General features: G+C 42.6%; 1 protein-coding gene across 1 annotated transcript; it reads left to right on the top strand.

The window, feature by feature from the left end:
* The first annotated feature begins 14,922 nt into the window (after positions 1-14,922).
* MSRB2 (methionine sulfoxide reductase B2) lies at positions 14,923-22,173 on the top strand. The gene is given in 5 exon segments (XM_021285300.2): positions 14,923-15,015; positions 15,985-16,061; positions 19,906-20,017; positions 20,020-20,058; positions 21,413-22,173. Coding segments are annotated over 5 exon segments (429 nt in total). The 3' UTR covers positions 21,521-22,173.
* The last annotated feature ends 2,521 nt before the right edge of the window (positions 22,174-24,694 follow it).

Raw genomic sequence — 24,694 nt, 5'->3', positions numbered from 1 at the left:
TACTTGGTATGTGATTATTAAATAAGTTTAAATTATTTCCAAAATACAGTATTTTTACTATGTTCCTTGAACTTCCATGTACATTTACCTGAATTTTATGTCCATGAACCAAGAAAATGTGACATCTGGTGAATTAACAAGTCACCTAAAAACAACTGGGCAATTTTTTGTGTGAAATAGTCTAAGAACTGAGAATTAGAAGAACTGAAATAACAGTATACTTTCAGCCTCTGTAGAAAGCATACGGTTTACTTTTCTTGGAATTGGCAGAGTTAATAATTACAGATAATAACATACTCTGGATGAAAGTAAACACTGTTTGTCCTGGCACAGGGAAGACAGATGATTGATAAGTTATTGCTTGGAATCTGCCTGTAAATTCTTTACTTTTCACCTGAAGATAAAATGGACTCTGAGAAGGCAGCAGTTTCAGACAGGGAATTTGTATTTCTTGCAGCCCTGGATAACGTGGTGTTGCTGAAGTGTGGTGGTGCATCTACGAGAGGCGGAACACTGGCTAGAGCACTCTACAATAAGCACTTTCAGGGGAAGCTGACAGGAATTACTGGAGTAGAGTATTTCAGGGAGCATTACTATCAAGTGGGTTTACTGTGGAAAACTGAGGAAAAGGTGCTGTACAGAAGTTAGGCCAATGCAGACAACGTTGTGCAAAACTGAATTTCAGAAGACCAAAACACCACCAACAAGGCATTTACTTCCTGCCCACCAAAAATATGATAAAAAAACCTGAAGTCTATGTTCCTTTAGTTTTTCAATGTTTGCATAAGCATTTGAGGAGGTTTATTTCTGTTTATTTCTGTTGTATTCATTACTGTTTATGAGCATGATCCCACCGCTCCCCTTCCTTCCTCCTCTGACGTGCAGCATGATTTTCTGGTAGCCCCTTGGGGAACACTTCATCTTTCTGTTCTAAATTCACTTATATGGCCTCATGTTCATTTTTTCTACCCTATGTTCAGCAGTACTCTAGACATCAGAATGAAAAAGAACTCTGGAAACAAGATGCACAATACACTAGCAGAAGTGAGTGGAAGGTGAGGATGCGTTTCTCGTCAGTGCTGTGTAGCAGGTAGGGCACTGATGAAAAGTGGTACACTCTCACTGACAGGCATGGTTGGGTACAGAAACCTGCAACTTTGAAAGTGCAGTAAATGGAAGTAAAATAAGAATTAATTTCCTACTAGCTATCATTTTGTACAGTTTTCCTACACTGGAATCTCATTATTGACTATTGGAACCATAATGTTGAAGTGTGACTTATTCTGTTTGAGGAGGTCTTGAAAAACAAAGCAATTTCTGTTGTTTCTAATAGAAGTCAAAATATATACATAAAAAGGGTAAGTTTTTCGAAATAAAAATTGGGAAACTTCTATTCTAGACATATAAGCTTGCTTTACATAAAATGATCAGCTAAACAAATTATAAAAGATCTACACAACCATGTATAATGCAGAACTTAATGATCCAGAAATGTTGGATGAGGATTGTTTTATGTCTTTCACAAATTTTAGCTTCATGTTAGCTGAGTTCTGTCACTTCAAAATTGCGATGCAGTTGGGTGTCAGAAACAAGAGCTAGGTAGAATATAAACACTTAAATCCTGAATTACTACTTTGAAAACTGCAGTTTATTTGTCCAGTAAGCCAAGAGATGCCACACTTTATTTGCTGCTTCCCAGGGACCTGCCAGCTGTGCCCGTGCCCTGGTGAAGAATCCCCCCAGCCTTAACAAGAGCAGCCCAGCTCACACTGATTCCAGATCTGAATTGGAAAACAAAGTGTTCAAATGTTTCTGCAGGGCTGAGCTGGGTGAATATTCCCAGGACATGCCCAGCATACACCTTTGGGCTTGGGCCATACCTGAGTGAAGTGATCACCTACCTTCTTCTGAGGAGCAGATGAGGAAGGGCCTCATATTTCCTTTCACATGATAGTTCAGTGGGCAGATCAGTCATAGGAGTCAGGCTTGATGCCTTTCTAAGCATGAGCAAAACAGCCTGCAGCTACCTGGTTGCCAGGATATATTCTAGGCACTAAGCACTTTTCCTCCCTCTTTTTGAAGCTCTAGTTAGGTGCTGTCCCGGAAACTGAAAAGATGTCTTAAACAAAGACAGGAACTGAAACAAGGTTCATTCCTCCGTAGCTGTAACCACTGGGCAATTCCACAAAAGCAGGCATCATGGCCTGCAGCTGTGCAGAATGAAAACCAAATGAGATGTGCTCAGCTTCTTGGAGAGGGTGTGTTGATGATTATCCCAAGACAGTGATGTGGACTGTAGATCCTGATTTGAGAGAGGCACCTCCAAGTCATCTTTGCTGAGATACCTGTGCTTCTGAGAGAAGCGGGCATGATGACACCGTTCCTCCTGTTCACTGGAACCACCCAACTTCATACTGACTGTGCTGAACTTCGTAGTGCCTGCTTCCTGCAGGTTCTGTTCCACGGCATCTGGACCTGACACTCCGCACATGCATGCGTGTACACACACATATCCCCCTCCCATTCATTTTCTTAAAAAATAATTTTAGTTTTTATTTGACACTGAAAAACACAATGCTTAATATATAGCACATCTGCATATTAAGAAACACAAAACTCAACTGTGTTGGTAAAAGGTCAGGTGTGTTTTCTAACTTTCTAAGAATGTGAGCCAGCAAAGCAGCAGACCAAAATCAGTGGAATTGTCAATGTGATTTCGAGTTGCAGCAGAGGTTTTGGTGTGAGAGACACTAATGCTTTGACCCTGCACACTTCTTTGCCTTCGCTTGTTCTACGTGTGCCAGGACCATTGTGGCTAAGGGGATTCTAAGTAGATGATTCCAGGCTCTTCAGACCAGTTTTTGGCTGCGAGCTGTTTCTGAGGGTGCTTCTGGTAAAAACCTCACTGCAGAAGTGGATTCCTCTGGTTTTCCCCGACAGACGCAGAGGCAGCACAGACCGCTGGCAGCAGCAGTGCCAGCGCTTCCACGCTTCCCTTCTGCTGCCCTTGATGCCTGAGCAGTGTGAGCACTGAGGTTAACTTACACTTGTTTTATCTTTATGCTAGCAGGGAACAACTGCTGTGTAATTTATAGAATTAACACATTTCAAATAGTTTCTGATTACCCACTGCTGCACTACAGCAATGGCAGAACATCACTCCCTCAAACTGTGCATGGTAGAAATTGAAATGAACTCTTCCTCCAGTAAATCTCTGTTGCTGATTAACTCTGGATCCTGAGGAGAATCCAAGGCTTATAGAGCAAAACAGGTGTTTCTTTTCAGATCCAAGAGGAACTTTCATTCTGTTATTTTTGACATCAAACTTGGCTTCAGGGAAAACAAAAATGTCTTTTATTAGTAAATACATGGTTTGGATGGTGACATATTATTTCATCTGTAGCTCCTTTGCATGAATCTGCACCTTTTCTATTACATTATTGATTTCTCCATAAATCCAGCTCATTATCAACAGAGAGTGTCAAAATGGGGACTGTGCAGAGGCAGCAGATATTTACTGCCTAGCATGTCAACTTAGTTAAGATAGAAAAGTGCACTAATACATTTATTATATTCATAGCTCTCTTGCTGGTTTATACAAGAGTCTCCTCCCCAACAACTCATTGGCAGTACCTGTTTTCCTTCAGAAGACTGAAAATAAGCAAAAAAAATCCTGTATAATCCTTCACAGCAAAGTAGAAGAAAGCATAACAATGGACATCCAGGCTCCAGCCACGACTCTATCCAACAAGGAACCCATCTCAAGCAATGGTCAATATAGAAAAGGTTAAGAACATGGCACAAATATATTTTATAGATTTCCCGAGTACTCTCACAGGTTCAGCAGTTTGCAATTCAGAGACTTTTTATGTATCAAGGTATCTAACAGCTCTTAAGGTTTTTTATCTTCACCACAGTTGTGCAAAGAAGCATCTCGTTTTATTTATTCTGAACTTTTTATCTGCTGCTTTCGTTTAATACCTCCTAGTTTGGGTAGTATAAGAGACAGTAGACATTCATGTCCTACTTAGTTTCACCATAAGGCTTGTTTTGTTACAGGACTCCATCCTATCTCACCTCAGTATACTCTTCCCTAAGTATACTTATATGCACGGTATATTGAATCACTTCTTGTGTGGATTCTGTGCTGTTCCTTATGTGTACCTCTTTTAGTTATATTTTTAGTAATGAGACTAGACTGGCATACAATATGGAACAGTTTGTCATGTATTCTCTTTTTTTTTTCTAATAGCTCCTAATAATTCATTTACAATTACTGACCATTTAGCTACATCTTTTTCCTAGAATGAAGAGATATGGAGGAGCATGTACAGCTTATTTCAAGAATCTTATTGTACAAGGTCTGATAAGGTGTCTTTAAAGTTCACCGTATTAGCTGCAAACTTAGTGGTTGCAGTGAAAAGCCCAACCTGTATCAGTATCATAGATCTCAGGATGCTCTGTATAGCTCCATGGTCTTTCTGAACCCTAACATGAGTCAAGGTTTCCTTCTGATGCCATGACAGATAACTCCATTGCCAGGCAATAGCTGAACAAGCAAGAGGTACAAAACTCATCGATCATCATGACAAAAAAAGGTTGCCTCTGGAACTCACATGCTCAACATGACTCTGCAGTTCATACTCCAGGCCTTCACACAGTCTTCTTGTGCAATAAAGAATTTGGCCATTACCCCTTTGTGCCATCCTGAACTGCTAAACACAACAGGAAGTTAAAGCTCTTACACCTCACTAGGTGGAAGGCCCAAATTTCCAGAAGATGCTTTTTTTACTTCATGGACTTGGCCCATTTCATGTATACACACTGTTGCTCTGATCTGAGAGAAGATAAGACACACCCAAGAAAGAGTCTGAAGGGCAGGATGTGTCCAACAAAGCCAAGCCCAAAGTTCAAGACCTAGGAAAGAAGCTCTTATACCTCTTGTAACTTCCCTAACTAGAAGAATCCCTCTGCCAAGCTTCACTCCTTCGTTCCCATGTCTTCACTCCCATTTTTTGCAATTGAATTGAACTAGTAAAAAGATCATCCTCAAAAAATGCCACCCCAAAACAGTGCTCAATGGTCAGAGTTGGTGTCCTGTCCCGAAATGCCAGGCAGCACAGCCCCTGACACACGCTGCCCGTGCAGTGCCACACACCCGTGCCTGCTGCACCGTGGTCCAGCCACAACAGCCAGACCAGCGGGGAACCAGGAAAGCACAACACTCGCTGAAAACCACAGCGCTGAGACAACCAAGACGTGTTCAAAAAGTTATTATTTATAGAATAAAAGCACCATTGAGGGTGACTGGTAAGTTATTCCTGATACTGGCCTGTGTAACAGCATCATCTGTTAACCTGCTTTGTCCTTCACCTGCCCTCCTTTTTGATTTTACTCTTTTTGCACCTTCTCTGGAGGACTTTTCCATATGCAGAAGCACAAGTATAGCAACACTCATCAGTGCACGTGAGCTGGAAGATTTGTGTTTGCTGTGCTTGTGTTCACCCCATGTTCCTGCAGGTTTATAGTCTACATGTTAAGACACATCTGTCCAACAAACCACACTGGGGAAGTGTTCGGGGATGCCAGGAGCTGCTTTGGGGTCATAATGTTGAGCACAGTATCCACAACTACTGATGGGATCCCAGGGAGCTTGAAAGTGCCTGGGCGGGCAGGATTCAAGCTGCCAGGGTCCTTCCTCCAAGGCTGAAGGGGACTGCTTCTGCCTAATTATACAAACACTGGCTCTGACACTGGAAGTTATCAGAAATATTGGAATGACTTTATCTGGCCTTTCCTGTCCACTATCACCCAGCCAGAATTTACATTTCAAGTATAGGCAGAGTATGTGCAGATATGACAGACACACAGAGGGAGAGATATGCACACACATCTTCAACCTATAAAAATGTTATTTGTAGGACATGGAAGAAATTAGTGTATTGGAGACACAGTGAGCTAGTAAAAGCTCTTCTCTCATTAAGGAGTGAGCTTATTTGCATGCTAATGAACCAGCTTGTTCTTCCAGCTCATTGATGTTTCACTGACATGCTGAGATGTCATCTATGGAAAACATGTGCAAAGCATAATTGAAGCCAGCTCTTGCCTGAAGTTGGATGAATGTTGTGGAAAATATAGCAAGACGAGAAAACCAATCATAATAAAGTAGGCAGCCAATCCTGTGGCTCATGCAGTCCTTTGCCCAGGCTATACACACTTACTCAACTCCTGCTTACAACCAGCTCTCGTTCTAGTCCTACCTTGCAAGTAAGCACAACGGAGAGTTTCTATGACCCTGTCTTCTAGCGCTCCTAATGCTTGGCTGGTGCAAGATCACCTTGCTTGTTTTAGGAGCTGCAGTACCAAGAACTAAATGACTAAGGGCTGGACCTTAGGTATAAATATATTCAAAAAAGTCAGAGGCCGGAAGAATAAACACTGATATTAAATTCCTCTAGCAATTCCCAATGACAAGAAAGTGAAGTACTGGGAACTAACAGGGACCGGGGCTTTGCATCGCTGCACCAAATGTTATGTTGGGTCTAAGTACCTCATGACAGTTTCCACAAGCCAGGTGTTCGTGTCACTTCTAAAATAACATGAAATGCAGGATGAGTTCAGGATGCAGTGATATAAGTGCCAAGTAGCAGGCTGCTCTGTTTGTCAGGTTGCCTTCTTCAGAGCCAAACCTCTGATCTGAAAGCTGCAACTGTGCACTCAAGGATTAGTCTGTAGCTTTTGTTACCAAAGGATAGAGGAGGGTTAAGAAAGGGGTCGCCACCAATTCAGTGTGTTGTTGCCGCTTGCTGTGTATTTGCTGACCAGAGGACCTCAACAGTAAACAGCAGCACAGATACAAGTCAAGTCTGGGCTCATTTGTGGTACTGAAATGCCACCAAACATTAGGTATACTGGGAAGGTGTCTTTGCTTGCCACTGAAAAATTACAGAAATACATGCTAAAGAACATGCCAGCAATACCTGATGTACAAGTATTCTTCACTGCTAGATGGATGGCAGCATAGTGTGGAAACAAGAGGTCTGTCTAAAACCTAGAGCCTGCTCTGATCCTTTCTACCCTCTGCCTACACCGCAAATATGAACCAAAACATTTACAGCAGCAGCAGCAGCAGCAACTCAGTACACTCTATCCTTTAAAAGGCTCTTAACCTAAAGTTCCCACAGGGGTAGCTGTCCCTGCAGATCGGGCCAGTCCTGATGTCACATGAGGCTGGAGTAGAAATTTTTGCTCACCCCAGAGTTGCTCAGATGGGCCCTGGAAAGGAAACCCCAACTCCCATTCCTGTGGGGGCAGGGAGTGCTGAGCCAGACCATCCCTTTCATGAAATGAAAAACCAGCTCATGCCTCGGGGACAGAACGTTCTTTTTCCCAACAGGTAACTGGTGAGCATGCTGGAGACCAGGGATTATAGCCCACTCTGGACATACTGCTGAAAGAATGAGCTTAAGAAAGGCAAAGCAGAACTGCACACTATATGCCTGCAAATCTCTCAGGCATTCTCTTGCACTGCTTCCGTCCCCTACTACATGTTCCTTATTTTTCAAATAACATATGCATTTGAGAAAACCACTATCTGGTTTTAAACAACTCAGGGCGGGGAGGGGTTGGGGCGGGGAGAGTAACAAACCCCAAACAAAACTACCACACAACACCAACACAAACAAACCCTAAAAAACCTCCAAAAACCCAGATGCCAAATTCATTTTGAGACATTTCCCCCACTCCACTACCTCCACTATCCATCTAGTATACCAATGGTCCTCTTCATTACTCTGTAATTCTCACACAAGTGAAACCAAAAGGTGAGTCCAGCCTCCCTGTCCAGCCCTGAGACACATGTCTCTTGCAGGGAGGGGGCAGCGTGTTCACATGCCCCATCAAACTGCCCCATGAGCCCAGTCACAGCCTTTGGGCTCTGCCAAGCTGCTGCAGGCTCAGGACACCAGGCCTCACACTGGGAAGAGGTGCTGGCGGAAGGAGCATGAATCACATAAAAAATAGACAGGACCAAGATGTTACTTCTTGGCCCCTCAACTTAATTTGTTCAATTGCATCCATTTTTTGTATAAGATTTCCAGAGGACAGATGTTGCCCAGCGTCCTGACCCACACAACACAAGTGCATCAGAACTTGAACTCCCAGCTAAACCATTGCTGCTGCTGGCGGTGCCTCAGGCGGTGGCAGTACAGAAAGATGTAAGGCCATTCATGAGAGGCAAGGCATGCACTCAGCCCCCTGCTTTCTGCCTCCTTTCCAAACCAAGAGCATTGCAGTGGAGACGAGCTACAACACAACACGAGTGGGCAATTCCACCAGGCGTGCCTTCATCACAGCAACAGTGAGACGGAGGAAGCGCAGAGTTTTGGGAGATCTTTAAGGAGCATGAGTTTACGCTTTCCCTGACTAGAAAATGCATTAAAAATACATCTTTTGGAGCTCATTTAAGACAGAAGGAAAGATGGTTCACAACTGCACTTATGTGAATCACAAATTTTAAAACACATCTAAGATGAGTAAGCAGGAATAAAACCTGTTCTGGTGAGCGCTACTCCTCCGGAATTCCTGTTTACTGGTAAAGAGGTAAACTCTCTTATCAAGGAAATCAGTCTAGCGAAGGGAGAGCAATTTGTCCCAATTGCAAAGTGAAGCATGACATACCCCACTCTTAAATCACTTATATTTCACTTTTTTTATGATGCAATTAGCTTTTTTCCGCATTTGTAATTAGAGGATCGAACAGATGGTCAGGGCTTAGTTCAAGGTGATAAATCCATTAAGATAACTTGCAGAAAGCTGCTGCTACAGTGGCTGCTGCTAAATAACTGTTCATTCAATGCTTTGTTCAGGCTTTGGGTGCTGGGTGGAAGAAGAACCATCACAGTTGTTCACCATCTTGAGGTACAAGGCATAAGAAATCACACACAAGCTTGGAGAATGTAATTATTACTCTCCATGTGGCTCAAGGAACTTGAATGGTATGATACAGGGAATGCATGGGGCCGTCCAGGGAAATATCTGGGAGTTGTTGCTTCTCAACAGCTGCCCCTGCAGATGCACTTACTCCATCCCAGAGTGCGTGTCTGCTTTTCAAAGTGGATGAAATTTAGCTGGAGTGGTGGCCCCATCACAGAGTTTTGATTGCAAAATATCCATTTCACTTTGAATTAATGTCTTCACTCATTTTGCAAGAAATTTCTGAAAGCATTTAGAATCCTAGAATAATTTATGCTGGACAGGACCAATGGAAGGCATTTGTTCTAATCCAACTCAAAGTATTTGTCACAGTGGACCAAACCTGCAGGTCCCTTCCAACTGGAACTATTCTATTCTATTCTATTCTATTCTATTCTATTCTATTCTATTCTATTCTATTCTATTCTATTCTATTCTATTCTATTCTGTTCTGTTCTGTTCTGTTCTACTCTAAATTCCATCCTTAGGCTCCAGCAGAAGGCTCCTGCTTAAGCTAGTCCACGAATTTGACTTATATTTTTCTAAAAACAGAGGTCAGAATAATTAGGTACCCTATAGCTTCTGATTAGCAAAAAATATATTAAACCATTGTGGCAGTTGCACATCCCCCTGATGAGATCTGGAGCCTTCACTAGGGCAGCTGATGGCTCTTCGGCAACTTTTGTGCCCCACTGTGCCTGTCCGCATATACACACCTAGAGTGTCATGTCCTCCTCACACTTGGGGCAGGGTAACTTCACCTCTCCCTGGCTCGGGGGGCGGGGGGGAGGGCCGGGCAGGAAGGGTGGGACCCTCAGTCAATTGACAGGGTCCTCAACAAAGGAGGTACCCAGAGAAGCTGAGAAGCTTCTGGACCGTGTTTTAATGCCCATAGCCAGTTCTGACCAGGCTATAAATTGGGGTCCCTGACAAAGACCTCCTTGGAGTGGTCTTCTTGGAGCAGTGGGGCTGTGAACTGGAGCCCTTCCCTTAGACTGGGACACTGTTTAAGGAGACTTCCTGGGATTGTGTGCACCTCACCTCCTCATTTGGGTGAGTGGTTGTTTTTCTCTGCTGTATATATCCTTGAATGAGTCCTCGTCTAACCCAGGCAAGTCATTATTTCTTTTGGGCATCCTTGAATGAAGGAGGCCTCTAGTTTTTTTTCTTGTTAGTCTATGCATGCGTGCTGTGGATCCTCATTATTCTTATGTTGTCATACCCCAATAATCTTCTCAACTGATATACAAATCTGTATTTTGTGTTGTCGGAGTGCTAAATAATTGTATAAACCCTGTTTCTAGTCAGTTTATTGTCTACACCTTTCCGGCTAGAATAAAGTCTGTGTTGGAACTTGTTGTCTGCCTAAAATTGTCTTTTCGGGTGCCTCCATGACAACCATAAAGCAAAGAAGGCAAGAAGTTGTGCGCTCATTATTTCTGATGACACCTTTGACCTGAATCACATCAGGCTACTCCAGAAATGAATCTCAGCAAAATCCAGGGGTTAGCTTCAGGGAGGTTCTGATCTGTGTTGAGTCTTTCTGTGTCTCTGGAAACCAACGATACCTTTTTCCAAGATGCTTGGGCAATGGCAATTCTCCTACTAATAACTTTTGCTGACATCCTTTTCTATCACTGGAATTCAGAATCAGAGCACTGCCACATATTTTTGGATAGTGTTTCTATGTGGAAACAATATCTCCATATACCAGGAGCTGAGAGTTTCCTCACATATGAGTGGCTAGAAACCAGCTGTGGAGTTATACCAAGTCTGTTAGAGAGGGTAGACACTGCTGAGGAAGGTTGTTCCTGCGACCACCTCCTACAGAAGCAGTGAGGATTTCTGTGGGAAGATGGACCTCACAACAGATACAATCTACCCACCAAAATGCTCATACCAGTCCACCTTTCTTCATTCCCCGGAGACTTGGGCACAAAGTACCACTACACACGACAGGTTCAAGTCAAATTCTTGTACGCTAGGCTCCCCTGCTTTTCAACGAGAAAGCCCCATAGGAGGGGACATACGTTAGGTATGACAAAATGAGCAGAGGAAAACTAATTGCATACAAATGCATATAAAATAAGAATACCACCACTTCAGTGTTTTCTTCTATATGTAGTAATGTCAAGGGTCTTTATTTACATGAGCTGCTTAAGCAGAAGTTTGAATTTGAACAGGGTTCATTTGATTTCTGCACCTCATCACTTCCTAGCTGACTGCTCAGTCTCTGCCACGTAGGCATACTGTGATGCTCTGCTTGTCCCCAAAGCTGTCAGTCAAGACAGAGCCCAGGCTGGGAAATGGTTAGAGCCCAAATAGATATTAGCAGGATAGTCTGGACCGTGACTGCTTCCCTCCTACTCTCGCCTTCACCCGCCTACACACAGGCTGCTGCTCGGTGCAGGGTAATGCTACGGCAGGAGCTGAGGAGCTTCTTCCCATCTGCACACAGCTAATAAGACATTGTGCTTTTGATGACTGACCCTTCCCTGGATGCAGCTTGTGTGTGTGTGCTGGAGTCACGCAACATTTTTAACAATAAACCCGCTGAATTACAATTCAGGGAGAATTTACTTGAATATTTATATAATGTAGCTAGGGGAGACTTTTAACTGCTTCCCCTTGTGTTGAAAAAAAAAGGAGGAAAATTAAGTAACAGCCTAATTGGCTTTTATACCAGTCTATGGGGAGAAATGCAGGTCTGTTCTCTGCCTAGCTACGAAGCTTGGTATGTGCTGTAACCATGGGAGGCAATATTACAGGCATGACAGGACAATCATTTGGTTTTTCAGCACTGAAGATCTGAAAAATTAAATACCTCCAGCCAGGGGGGTTGTTTTCCGCTCGAGGAAGACTTGTCGTGCCATTTTGGAGGATTGCAGGTCAAGCTTTTGTTGGAGGGAAAAATGGAGGATCTGATCTGCCAGTGGACCGCTTCAAATGTGGATCATGGTGCTGGGATGAACAGGATCTGCCTCTCCCACCACCGCATTCATTTTAGTCAAGGAGGGGCTTGCAATAAACTGGATAACAGCAAGGATGATGAGGCCAGGGTGGACAAGACTAATGCTTTCTGCTCCCGCTGATCCCGAGGTGCACAGCTCAGGTCCCCGCTCCGCTCCTGCAGAGCCCAAGGACAGAGGCACAGCCATGGATCTGTGTTGGTTCAGGTCCCACTGCCTCAAAACTCCTGCATTTTGGGATAGTACCAGTAATGGAGAGCTGCAAGGAAGATATTGATGGTTCCTTTTTTTTTTTTTTCTTTAAAAAAAGCACCAGTTAAATCAATGTCAATTACGTTAAAACATGCAAGTTTTGGGACTAATCACTTTCTATCACTCTCCTTCATTTCTCCGATATTTGAGGGAGAACTCCATTGATTACCTGTCCTCAGCAGCAGCAAACCTGCCTGAGATCAAGGCCAGGAACAGAAGGGAATGCTTTTCTTCCATGGTTGAGCTGAAGTTAGCAGCAGGGAGCCCTGGGAGCAACATCATCATTCACCACCACTTTCCAGCCCTAAACCATTTGCCAGAACTGGGCGATTGTCAAATGGGGTGTCTCCTCCTCAAAGTCTACCTAACATGTTCAAATTCCCTCCTAAACCATGACTGATACAAGATACCATAGAGGTAAGACAAATGGTGTTTGGAAAGATATTTCTCTGATCTTCACTTGCCAAAATGGCTGAACATGGAAAATATGTTGTTCTGTGTACAGCACAGACGCTTCCCTCTGCCAGCACCGAGAGCTCCAGCAGAGCCCTCTCCTCCCTGCCCAGCAGCACTGCTCTCCTACCATCCTAAATCATGTTCTTGAGGACTCACAGGCACCACATCTCCAGGATTTTTATTGAGGTTCTCTGGCTTCACTCCACAGTGTCTCATTATATAGGACAAAGCGATTAGTCAGCTATGTGCCCTCCTCTCCCCTGCCGTCGCAGACAGCAACCGCGATCACCTGCATGCCCTGCTGCTGTCGGTCTATTAGTGCACAGCTCCATGGATCTGAGCAGAGGATTTGATTACAGCCATGGCACCGACCATACGCTGTGTTGGATGTCCTCAGCTGCCACCAAACTCACTGACTTTGACATGAGGGTGGTTCGAAAAAAAAGGTGCGTATACACAGGAATGATGACACAACACTATTTTTTAGCTTTTGTTTAAAAATTAGGCTAGAAGTATTACACTAAAAAGACATTAATTTTGTATTAAACACCATTACTAGCTTTGTTATCAGATGCAAACAAAACAATTCCTTCCACATCATTCAGTAACAATGAACTGATTCCAAATCAGAAATGGAGCTACTGAGAAAAAAAGCAGACAGCAGCATTAAGGCTCAACCTGGCAAATTGACTTGTGTTTAGATCTACCTTTTAAGGACAGCAGGCCAAACTAAAATACAGGTCCTATTATAGGTATATTTATAGGCCAACTCAAAGCAGCTGTGACTGCAAATCACACCACATAAACAAGTAGCCACTTAGATAGCACATCGCCTTTGCAATTACTCGATCAATACAACTAAGAGCAATGCCTTCAACATCCATTTAGGAGAGCAAGAACACTTTCGCATGCAAATACCAGACTTGTTCTCCTGAAAAACAATTTATAATGTCTGCAAGCAAATGCCTCAAAAGATTTCGGTCTATTTACAGCCACAGTGGTTGTTCAGTTTTTAAGCTGATCTCGTTGCCTCTCAGTAAGGAGTGATTGAAACCTTTACTTGCAAATGCTGCATCAGTATTTAAGCAGGTGCTTTACTCATTGCTTTAATAAGGTGCAATTATTTAGGCTGAATGCACACATTACACACAAAATCCAGTGGGGCAGGATGCGGGGGTGACACCGGCCATGGCCAACTGGCTGTGACCAGCGTATCGCCCAGTCCTGTGCCATTGATATAGCAGCTCATCTGCTCCAGAGAGTGCTCGAGAGCTGCCTCCTCCTCTGCATTGCAAGAGATGAGTATAGGCAAGCATTCATCGCTCAGGAGCTGATTTCTTTTCACATATGCTATGCTGATGGGAGACGCACGTGGAGGTGGTTTCCCCCTCAGACTTTTTGATTAGGAAGGAATGAAACTATTTTACTCATTGTTTTCCAGCCAATCTATTAATTCTATTGCAATCTCATATCACCATAGATGTTCTGCACAGTGTGTACAGGCTCATAGCAGGCGTTGCTGGAGTTTTGCACTGTGACTTCTGCTCTCCTGTTGTGTGTCCCCCATTTAACCATAGCCCTGTTTATCTTGGGCTGTAGATACCACTATCTTCCTGTGCACCTTGTTAGCACCACTTTTCATCATCATCAAGGCTTGTGGAAGTTGTCAGTCTTTGATAGCCCATGAATGTGTGCTAGTTCTAGTTTCTGATGATTTCCAAGACGCACACTACCAAACCTTTCAGCAATATCCAAGGATGAGGAAGGAGCACCAGCAGGCCAGCAGTTATCCCAAGCCAGAATAGAATCATAGAATCATAGAGTCATAGAATCATTGACTGGTTTGGGCCGGAAGAAACCTTAAAGGTCATCTTGTTCCAACCCCCCTGCCATGGGCAGGGCCACCTTCCACTAGCACAGGTTGCTCAAAGCCCCATCCAACCTGGCCTTGAACATTCCCAGGGAGGGAGCATCCAGAACAGAGGGCTGAGCTGGGAGAGCAGGTGGTGCCTGGGGTCATAGGTGCCCATTTCTGTTCAGAGCCTTCCCGAGCAATGTGCTGGAGCTGCTCTTCGTATGTAGCACACAAAATGGAAAGCAGATGCAAAGTCCTACATTCGCCCCTGCTCTTATGTCCCTGAACTATCCTCCTGTGTTTCCTCTGTACCCATAGAAATGGAAGTGATGATGGAAAGCATCACCTTAACAGTGATTAAAACAGTATTAAAAATAATACTACTTTCTACATCTAATTGAAGACACAGGCTCTCTGATGAAACAAGCTGAAGCAACTGTTTCTACAGACTGGGAAAATAAATTTACTCAGGTGTAATTTTATGTTACAAGAGAAAAAATAACTGAACTGGTAAGCTAAAGCACTAATGCTACCCAGGGTTAAGCCTCCTCCTCTGCCTGATGGGCAGAGAAAAACCTGCTTTGGGAAGCTCTCATCACTCAGCTGCTTCACAGGTTTTCCCCTGCCTCCCTGTGGTTGGAAGTTAGACATACTGAACCAGGTGGATGTTGTTCTGACCCAGGCTGGGTTGCAGATGAAAAACATTCTGCACTCTTTTTATTTTCTTTTTTTTTTTCTGGGATACTTTACTGCCAGCTCAGCCATCTGTGTGGCAGTAGTGGAGGCCACTCCAGAGGGAGGGAGAAGATCATAATTCTGTCCTGTAGTCTCCTTTGTTTTGACCATATACAGAATAGCTACAAACTATGCAGGAGCCAGGTTACCCCTTGTGTGCCAGATCAACCACCGACCTAGTGCCCACACTTTGTTTCCTTCTCTGGTGGAGGCCACGTAGCATTGTGGGTGCAGCACCATCATCCCTAGCCCAGAGCCACGACTTCTGCGTGCGAGGCACATGCAATGTGGGATTAAATCATGTGAACTGTGCCCAAATCCTTATCTGTAAAATAAAGATCCCAATTTCAGACCATGCAGGAAGGAGCGTCCCTTTGTAGGGACACCTTGAAGTTGCGGCACTCCATAGCAGAGACCTGGTCTTTGGCATCCTGCACTTTTCACAAGTTCCTCAGAGGTCATGACTCCAACCCTGGTACCTGGATGATTTATGCATCTGACTGGTCTCGAAGTTTCTGGGGGCAGGGGGTAGTCTTCACTATTAATCCAAAGGCATCCTCCCCTTCATTTCTTTGGGCTGCTCGTGTTTGTTCTTCAAAGCCCCCCTGTGAAGCCTTCTTTTTATGGTTTTTCTTCTGTTTTGAATCTGATTCCTCCATGCTTGTTCCAGATGGTGAGCTTTTAAAGACCTGCATTATTAACTTCTCTTTTTTTTTTTTTTTTCTTTTCTTCCTTTTTTAATAGCCATTTAGTGGGATCTATCTCAATAACACAGAATCAGGAATATACTACTGCATGTGCTCCAAGGCCCTACTGTTCAGGTAAAACCCTTTAGATTCCACAGCATCCTTATAATGCTGTAACTGTGGTGGGAGGGGCAGCGTCTTTTCATGAGAAAAATGGAAAGTGTAGGTCAGAAGAGCAATCCTTTGGTGCCAGACTGCTATATATAAGATTTCCAGGATACCTGTGGTGATAGAGGTACATGATGTGCCCTTTTCTTGAGCATATGAGGGTCTCCAGCGGTCAGGAGACAGTAGTTGCTATAATAGATTAGGATCTGCCTTTTCCTCCTAGCACAAACATGGTCCTTTCGGTTGATAATAATCTTGTTTAAGAGGTCCCTAAGCCACAAGATGCCACAAAATATGTGTATTTATGCATGAGTATCACTGTAGGTTTGCTCTGTTCTTGCAGTCTTCTGCCACTCATGCTGCTGGGCTGGAGAGACCTGTGCTCTGCCTTGGTGCCACTGTTGTGATGTTCTTACTGCTGGGTCCCTTGTATCGGAGCTGAGACCTCCTCTTCACCCCATGCCCCTCTTGTTCCCTAAATTAAATTCCACTGTTTTTGCCTTTTTGGTTACATCTGTGTTTTAAAACCTGACTGTGAATGACTGTGCTATTAACCTCTGTGCTCTTTACAATACTAAATATTTTGCAACTTCATTAAAGTCTAAGTAGAAGAAGATACAGTGCCTTGGAGTAGGATGTGCAGAGGGCGTTCTGTTCTCTGTAACTGAACCAGAAAAGACAGTTCCTCATATTTTTTATCTAGAAAATAGCCTTTATTTATTCCCAGCTGAGAGCTCAATGGAATACGGCTGATGTGCTCATTTTTATGAAGACTTTAAAGGATGCATCACAGATCAGAATGTCAAATGGGAAGCTGAGGAATGAGAGATCTGGATAGCAAGAAAGGGGGGAAATGTAATGGCAGTATCAAAAATAAACCTCAATTAAGCAATTAAATGGTAAAATTTGAGACTGATAATTGTGAACAGTTAGGTTTCCTTGGGCCCTGTACAGAAAACTAATGTTATGCATATGAACATTTGCTTAAATGTATATTTTTCTGTAGAGATTTGCTAATCAACATTTAAAAATAAATTTATTTCAGAAGCTAGTGCAGCATTGCAGAATATTCTGAAGACAAATACAAAACATAAAAATACCTCTGGAAAATTCAGATAAGCTAGAGAAACTTTAAATTACTAAACTGTTCCTTTAGTTTAGGTATCCTTTATTTTAGACAATAGATATCGACAGGTCAACATGAAGAGAGGTGAGCACTGCAGGGAATTGCTTCTGCTGCTAAACTATATAACAAAACAATAGTATAACCAGTCCTGTTACTTTTTGCAGTATTCAGCTCTCAGAGAATATAGGTACTTTTGTTTAAAGTGTAAAATAATGCTGAGCCTGACAGACTGATACAGGGAAATTAAAAAACAAAATAAAACAAACAATGAAAACTTACAGAAAAATAACTTTTAAGAAAAGTGAAAGCTACTAAATGTGAAAAATGGTCTGAAAATACATTTTACATGAATGCGTTATATTGTGAAGGCCACTAACAATGAGAGGAAAAAATGGTATTTGATAAGACCTTCATTTATCATGTTTATTTCCTAGTGCATTAAAAATGTCTCTTCTTTTTCAAATGCATTAGATCATTAGCTACAGGTAAACATGAAGCATTTCCTCCTTTCTTCCAAAGTATACGTATGTGTATACATTTATACCAGAACTTACTACCTTCTGCTACCAAATATTCATTTGAAAGAGTGAGAAATACATGGAACAAACCCCTAACCTTTATAGATAGCAAATTGTGGTGCTTTAATGAAATCTCAAACCTTCAGCAAACCATAAACCTACAGCTGAGATTCTTACAGCAAAAAGCACTTTTTAGAATTATCTGGATTCCATCCAGGACGACTGAAATAGGGATCAAAGTAAATGACATGTGCTGGAGGAATGGTGTGTCGAAGGCTAATCTAATGCATATGTTTAGGGAAAGTCCATTTATCCATAAATTAAGTGGTGAAATACTTCAAAGGACAAATGCGATCTCGAACAGCAATATTTTGGGTACTAAAATGTTTCTATTAGGGAATCTAAGTGATATTACTGTTAGTAAAACCACACAGAGACCATTTCTATTGAGAGCTGGTTTAACAGCTCAAAAAAATGATCCTTTAGCAGTGGAAACATCGACAATAAACTTAAGTATTGTGAGCGGCATGTAAGGGATGGAGTCAGGCAGGGTCAGATGCAAAGCCCACATAGCATTAAAGACCTTCCTCAACTCTACAGGGTTTCAGAGAGGATGCTCGTATCTATGTATGAATAAGCAGAAGGATCCCCGTCTCAAAAAATGAAGAGTTCTGATTGAAATATTTTGAAAATAAAAAGGAAACAGCACAGGTTATTCTTTAGGACCCTATGGCTGCTGGGCACAGTGTTTGAGTGGTTTTGTGGCAAGGAGCTCTCCTTGGCCAGAAAGAAATACCTTCTCACACAAACACAGAGTCTGCAAACAGCATTTGCTTCAGTGCAGCCTGCTTCTGTGCTGTGTCCTATTTCTCCCCAGTTCCACGGAAGGGAGGAGGTAGAAGAACATTTTTCATGGGTCTTCATGGATTGACGTAAAGGTCTGAGCAACAGCCCACACAAAAAACAGCCTTTGGTCATTCAACAGCTGTGTACAGTGAATTATCAAACGCATGTTGAAGCATGTGCTGTTCTTTGGGTTGGATTTTTTAAGCTTTTTGCCCAGCTTGTTTGTCTCGTCATCCTAAGAGGCCCTGCATATAAGATTTTCAGATTTTTCTTCACTGTATTATTAGCCAACCAAAATATACATGATATATACTAGATATTTTGCTTTAAATTCTCTATCAACTAATGTACTAATCCCCTTGATCACAAAAAAGCTGCTGCTGATGTTGGTGGCTCCATTCACCACTAGATGCCAGTAAGAGCACTGGGTTTGTGAAATAGGGCTAAAACATGGGAAATCGGGAGGAAACAGTTGTGGTGGGTCCCCAGGCCACTTATCCTACAGTATGTGAGTCTGCCTTCATTTCTAGCTCTAACTCACACTAGGTCACTCTTTGCCAAGAGAAAATACTTGTTATCAAAGCTTGCACAACTTTAAACAGAAGAGATTATCTCATTTCCGTATGCTAAATCCCCAAAATATTTTCTGATCAAATTTCCCAATAAGCTCTAGTTTTTAATACGCTACTAAACAGGGCTGATGATTCTGGATGTTAACAAGAGTCACTCACAAGTCGTCAGTCTGTAGTATTGTTTCTGATGGCTGCAGTTATCTCCTGGGAAAAGTAGATCTTTGTGCTGTGAGGATTTGTCATTCGTTGACTGGTGGCTTGAGTAGGGCTCTATTTGATTTTCCAGACTGATTTGGCGGCTGACTGCAAGCCGAAGCCATCACAGACACCAGCCCAGTCTGGTGGGATGACCAAGCTATTTTCCACACTTCTTTTCTTCTTGTAAACTCTCTCCCCTGAGGTTGTGCTGCATTGGGCCAGGCTTCAAACTGCAACTTTACAGATCTAATTCAGCTAAACAGTTCACCCAGTTGTTGCACAAACCTTTTTGCAAGCTTTATAAAATGCCAACCTGTCAGTGACATAGAAACAGTGAGACAAAAGCTCTTCTTGTGGGCTGATCAAGAATCCCCTTTAGAAAAAGCTTCCAGCATAGTTTGATGCCAGTGAGAAAACTTCTACTGTGCCAACTATTATTAATAGTAGTACAAGACAGGGATGAGGGGAAAAAGTCAATGTTCTTATTAAAACCAGACTTTTTTGTAACATCTCTGTTATTAATTAGCAGGGAAATCTGGTTTTCATTATAGCTCAGAAAAGAAGTACAGTTCTGGGATTGGATGGCCATCGTTTTCTGAGTCTTATAGTACTTGTGGCAGAGATGAAAATAATACCAGTACCATGAAATGACCAGAGATCATTGACCATTGAGATCAACTAGAACTGAAGTTGTCTGCAAACAGGTATGATTATTTTGGAGGTGATACCCAAAAACCCAGATCTTAACAAATAAGTTTGTTTGTGCCCATAAATAAATCTACCTAAATCTAACAGTGAGAATTACAGTATCACAATAAAAATTCTGTCTTACTTCTTGGTATGAAACACATTAGTAGATTTCTAAATACCTAATATAGACAGTTGGTTTGGGTGAAGAAAATTATGTGACTGGGGACAGTAGTTGTTTAAGTACAGCCAAGGCCTGGAGTTTAAACAGAAAATTTACTGAGGACCTCAGGTGAACTGCAGGATGTGACAACAGACAGTAGGAGGGACTCTGAGATTTAGTTCACCCATTTGCCCCATCACAGGGTCGGTGCTTCCTAATTCAGTCCTCCTAGAGGTTTACTGAAGCTATTCTTAAAATATGCATTGATGGAGATTCCACAGCCTCACTAGGTAGTTGTAACCTTCATGTCTCCCTGCTGTTGCTTTGACACTGGGGAAAACACTAAATTTGCTTTGCAGCAGTCAAAGCTCATTACTCTGCCCTGCACGGTGGTGGTGGTGCATGACACCTTCACAGCTATCTTCTATGGGTACTCTCACTTCACAGAAACCACGTTTCCACGGCAGCTATCCCTGTCCTGATCATGTTGCTGTCCTTACACCTTTACCCTTCCCTGACCCATGAGCCATACTTGTACTGGGACATTCTGTAACACCCAGGTGCTTTCCTTTTCTAAAGAACTGACAGCCCTAGCCATTTCTTCCCAACCCTGAGTCTGTGCTGTGTATTACATCTGTTGAGATACAAAAGTATGCAATCGAGTTTAATGAATTGCAGACCCTTCTAGCAGGATTAGGTATTATCTACAAATGTAACAAGCATTGCAGTCCTTTATCATGGCATAGTTCATGTTTTCAGTAATATCCAGCAAACATCTTTCAAGAACATCAGCTGAAGACAACCTTCCAATTTTATAATGAATCAGTAATAGCTATTCTGAGTCTTCTTCCCATCAATAATGTGGAGGGGGAGAATCCTCAATTGACCTGTGAGAAGGACCTCCAGTAACAGTCTCAATTAACTTGAAATTTTCATTATGTATTGAGAATTCTAGATCCTCTCGTTTATTTCCTGTACTTTCTGCTATTAGTACCTTTTGACTTCCTCATCTGGGGCAGATATTCACCCACTGGCCAGAGGTGATTACTCCAGGATGCATTTCTAGTGTCTCCCCAAGACTTCGCTGCCACACAACTCAATAGTGAATTAATCACATGAGGTTCTTACTTCAGGATAGCACAGTAGGTACCAGCACAATATTGGTCCATAATTATAATGGTAATAATGGTACATAATTTCTGTTGCAGTGTGAGGCCCAGCTAGGCCATGCATTTGATGATGGTCCCACACCTTCTGGACAGGGGTTCTGTATCAACAGTGTTTCATTAAACTTCAAACCCAGCTCTGGTCAGTGAGAAGTGATCTCTGTGGCTTATAGAACACCCTTTCACTGCCCATACAAGCTTGTGAAAAATGTATGTTTTTAATATAGAACTCAGATTTTAGTACTTATGCCATTGCAGCTTTGCTTTCGAGCTACTATCAGTGTTGATAACATATATACATTTGTGGTAACTCTTTGGTAATCTGCCTTTTCATGGTTAGTGTGATGTAAGTGTTGATCTGCTTATTGTATTTATAAAAAATAATAAAAAGATCTGTGCATTTGTAACTATGATCATTAACTCCATTGAGGCTGCTGAAGTGAAATACTCTCCTCAACCTGACCTTGCCGATGCCAAACAGTAGTTGTGGCACCAGGAATACAGATGTCCATGGCTGATCATGCCAGGGCTTTTACTTCTGTAAAATCATTATATCCTTCTAAAGGGAAGCAAAAATAACATGAATCTCCAAATAGGGGCTGAGGGGTTTTGTTTTCCCCTGATGTGAGAGACCTTTAGCCAAACCAAGTGACTTTTCCATGAACCTGTAAAATTCAAGTCCCGAAGAAGGGTCTAATTGCAGCTATTCCAGGCAATGGAGCCAGTGAAGACATGAAGTCTTTCTTTTTTTAAATCAGTGACTTGGATTTTGTGTCCAACAGCAGAGCTATTTTGCTTCAGGAACTTCCTCTTACATTATAATAATGTAACAATCTGTATAATATCTCCACACTTCTGTTATCACTTGTGTATTTCAGAATCCAAATATAAAAAGGAATGTGAAATTTACTGTGTTTTGGGGAAAAAAAAATCAGCATCAAAAAACACATGCTTTTGTTGAAAACATGCCTTGTCTGTTCTTCCTTGTACAAGTTTGTAAATACTTCTGTGTTCTCCCAAGCACTGTCACCAAGGCTTGGTGTAACAAGAAAATAAATTGTATGTTTGTTAAATTGAGCTTTCCTGCTTTCATCTTGGTTTTTGTTTGGTTGGTTGGTTTTTTTCCAGAGAAAATAATCTCTGAGTCAGAACATCAGCTTCACTAAACTGGCTGGGTTTAAATGCTTCCCTGCTGAGAGTTACTAGGCAACATCTCATTTGGCTTTACCTATAAGAGGCTGTTTCCATTCTCCTCACTTTGGTTGCCTCAGTAATAAAAAGGGTGTGTTCATTTACTTAGACTAGTGTAGTCTTGAAACTGTTTAATGTCTTCAGAAAGTGGACCTCTATTGCCCTGAATTTACTTTTGCTTCTTCTGTCTTGTATGTCCTCAGTTTTTCATTCTCCTACACTTTCCACAGGAGAATTGTACAATTTCATAACTTTTAAAAGACCGTAATCACTACAGCCACCCTAAGGAAGAATGGCACAAAGGCCACCAGAGGTGTGAAGCAGCTTCAATGAAGCTGCTACTGGTTTTATGTAGTGTCATAGGTGGTGACAGTCATAGTGTCATCAGAGGTGCCTGTTAACCACAGCAGCACACTGCTTCCTGTGTCTGTGCTGTATCATGCTCTGCCACACAGAAACGCCTTTGCATCACCTACTGCTGTCGCCTGCCTGCTCTGACCAGGGTCTATATGCCCAGCCTGCTCAGGTCTGTGCTCCCAAGAGTCTTCACAGGTTGTACAGAAATCACTGTCCTCACATGCTCTGAATTCAGGTACCAGCCATTGTTTGGTTTTGTTTCATTTTGTTGGTTTTGGTCTGGGGTTTTTTGTTTGTTTGTTTGCTTGTTTGGGTTTTTTTGTTTGGTTTTATGGACAGTTTTTTGGGGTTTTTTGTTTAGTTATTTGGAGGTTTTTGTTTGGTTTGTTTGGGGTTTTGTTTGGGAGAGGTTTGTTGTTTTGTTTTTGGTTGGTTGGTTGGTTTTGTTTGGTTTGGGTTGAGTTGTTTGCTTTTTTTTCTTAAAATCTCTTGCACAGCTACTGGAAAGGGCATTTGGCCCTTATAGGCATTGTTTAGTCGGGCAGCCCTCTCCTCTCTCCTCACCTTTCCCGTCAGGAGAGGACTGTCTCAGAAAGCAGCGTGACTACAAGGTGTCCGCAGCTGGACCTGTGTTCAGGCACGTGCTAGTGGAGAAGCCAGCACCCGCCTGAGTACAGGGACTCTGAGCTGGGATACCAAGTTGAAATGCTCTTCGCTTCTGCAAGCAGCAGAAAGTAGGAAGAGAAGTGGCAAAATACCAGTTTCCTGCTGTCCCCACAGATATGGGGTCTCACTGACACCTCCTACGGATGCGGCTGAGTGCCACACAAAGCAAACAGACCATGGAGCTGACATAACTAGTACCCACACACAGACTCATGCAAAACACATTAAGTTTAGTACCTTGGATGTGCATGGTTGGTGGAGACCAACTCTTGGTGAACTGGCAAGTTAGTAACTATCGCTGACAGAGGAAGCTTGCCTGAGTGGAGAGCACATTTATTTTACACCTATAAACATCATTGTGTGCAACTGCATATTTGGGCTAAGCAGCAGCTGGTGCCTCCTCACTCGCACAGCAGGATGACCGAAGGAAAGAGTCCTGTAAGGCCCAGTTCAGCTTGTGCAGTGTTAATTACAGGTAAGTAGTCATATGAATAGACCTGTATTTCCAAGGACAGAGCTGAACGTCACTGCACTGACAATGTCACCAAACAAACAGCATAAAACACAACTCTGCTGCCCCAGAGAAACCAGACACTGAACTAAGCAACCTTTTTCTGCTTATTCAAATGAAAATGAGGAATAGAGGAAGGTTTGGGTTTTACCACGTCTGTAAAATCAGAGTAGTGGCACATCACCTTTCAATGTGACTGTGCATCCCACAGTTTGGAGTAGCTGTACCAAAAGATGTTTGAATATCCTGTCCCTTACACTTCACTGTAAATCTACCAGAAGCCCTCTTGTCACTACCAGCCCTCCGCGTTGTGGGCAGTTTGCACCTCTTCTAAAACACAGACACACAACGGACTGACGCAGGACTGAGCAGAGAGGAAGGGAGTGGGGCAGGTAAGGGAGGAGTGAGTGGAGGAAATGGATGTGAACTTCCCAAGTCAGCTCTTCTGATGCTTTTTTTTGGCAATGTCTGACTCTTTCTTCCATTCTCTGCTGTATCAGATAGTGGATGGAACTGGTTGCATAGCAATCTCATGTGGTGGGGATAAGGCAAAGGTTCCTTAACTGATCTGTATTTTTATTGTATCATCCCTTGCGAAA

The sequence above is a fragment of the Columba livia genome, chromosome 2 (assembly GCF_036013475.1).
Source record: "Columba livia isolate bColLiv1 breed racing homer chromosome 2, bColLiv1.pat.W.v2, whole genome shotgun sequence".
Classification (NCBI taxonomy): domain Eukaryota; kingdom Metazoa; phylum Chordata; class Aves; order Columbiformes; family Columbidae; genus Columba; species Columba livia.
This window is presented reverse-complemented; position numbering and strand designations above follow the sequence as displayed.